This window comes from Antrostomus carolinensis, unplaced genomic scaffold (assembly GCF_000700745.2).
Source record: "Antrostomus carolinensis isolate BGI_N321 unplaced genomic scaffold, ASM70074v2 scaffold33474, whole genome shotgun sequence".
Taxonomy (NCBI): domain Eukaryota; kingdom Metazoa; phylum Chordata; class Aves; order Caprimulgiformes; family Caprimulgidae; genus Antrostomus; species Antrostomus carolinensis.
In genome coordinates, this window is record NW_010313385.1 from 1 (window position 1) to 1,289 (window position 1,289).

The following is a 1,289-nucleotide window of genomic DNA, read 5'->3' on the forward strand; positions in this document are numbered from 1 at the left end:
CCCCTTTAGGAAGTACGCGGGGAAGATGGTTCTCTTCGTCAACGTGGCCACGTACTGAGGCCTCACCCTGCAGTACCTCGGTAAGGGTCCCACGGGGCACGGGCACCCCGGGGGACAGGGCAGGAACAAGCAGTGTCACCCAGGCGTGCAGCCCTTGGCAGGTCCCCATGGTCCGTCCTGCCCCAGGGAGCTGGGGGACGGGGCAACGCCTGCTCCCCAGGACCAGGCATGGCCAAGGGGGGCTGTGGGGGCAGAGGTAAGCCTGGTCCCCTGCTAACCCACCCCTGGCTCTGCTTGCACGCAGAACTGAATGCACTACAAAATGAGCTGGGGCCCTACGGGCTGGTCGTTCTGGGCTTCCCCTCCAACCAATTTGGGAAGCAGGAACCCGGCCAGAACTCGGAGATCCTCCCTGCGCTGAAGTGAGTATGGCACAGGGGCTGCAGGGTCCCTGTCCCCACCCTGGCTGGGCTGGGGTCCCCAGCCAGGTGGTGGGCTCAGGCTGCAGCTCCTGCTGGCTCCCCACTACCCCTGTGCAGCAAGAGCCACCCCTTGTGTGACACTGTGCCCACCCTCCCCTTGCAGGCACGTCCGGCCAGGGGGTGGCTTCGTCCCCAACTTCCAGCTCTTCCAGAAAGGGGATGTGAATGGGGCCAAGGAGCAGAAAGTCTACACCTTCCTGAAGGTGGGTGCCATAGCAAGGCGGGATGAGGGGGCAGCACATGCAGCTTGGTTTTTTAGCGGGGCAAGGCAGTGATGCACTGGCCCCCCATTGCAGAACGCCTGTCCCCCGGTGGCGGAGGAGTTTGGGAACCCCAAGAACCTCTTCTGGGAACCTCTGCGGAACCACGACATCAAGTGGAACTTTGAGAAGTTCCTGGTGGGCCCCGATGGTGTGCCCATCATGCGCTGGTACCACCGCGCCAACATCTCCGTCGTGAAAAACGACATCATCGCCTACGTGAGGCAGCAGCAACAGCAGCAGCAGGAGGAGGAGGAGAGCCAGTAGAGGCTGGGGCCACTGGCCTGAGAGGTGGCTTCTTCCCCCCTGCTGCTATGGGGCTGCTCCCCATCCCACCCTCCCTCCCTCTGGTCTCTGTCACCCCCCAGCCAGGATGCTGGGCTGGACAAGCGGGTGGCAGAGACCTCAGTGATGGGAGGGGGACATTTCCCAATTACCCCATGTCCCACCTCCACCCCCAGCAGTGACATCTCCTCCTGGCCCCCAGCTTGTCCCCCTGCTCCGCCATCCCACCTTGCCGGGCAGTGGGAGGACGCAGGGGCTGGCC

General features: G+C 64.0%; 1 protein-coding gene across 1 annotated transcript; it reads left to right on the top strand.

Moving 5' to 3' along the window:
- Window positions 1-4: 4 nt before the first annotated feature.
- Window positions 5-1,009, top strand: LOC104519701 (glutathione peroxidase 3; the record flags this gene model as incomplete). The annotated part of the gene is made up of 4 exons (XM_010167349.2): window positions 5-80; window positions 305-422; window positions 586-685; window positions 779-1,009. Coding segments are annotated over 4 exons (525 nt in total), but the record flags the coding sequence as incomplete, so codon positions are not given.
- Between the last annotated feature and the right edge of the window lie 280 nt (window positions 1,010-1,289).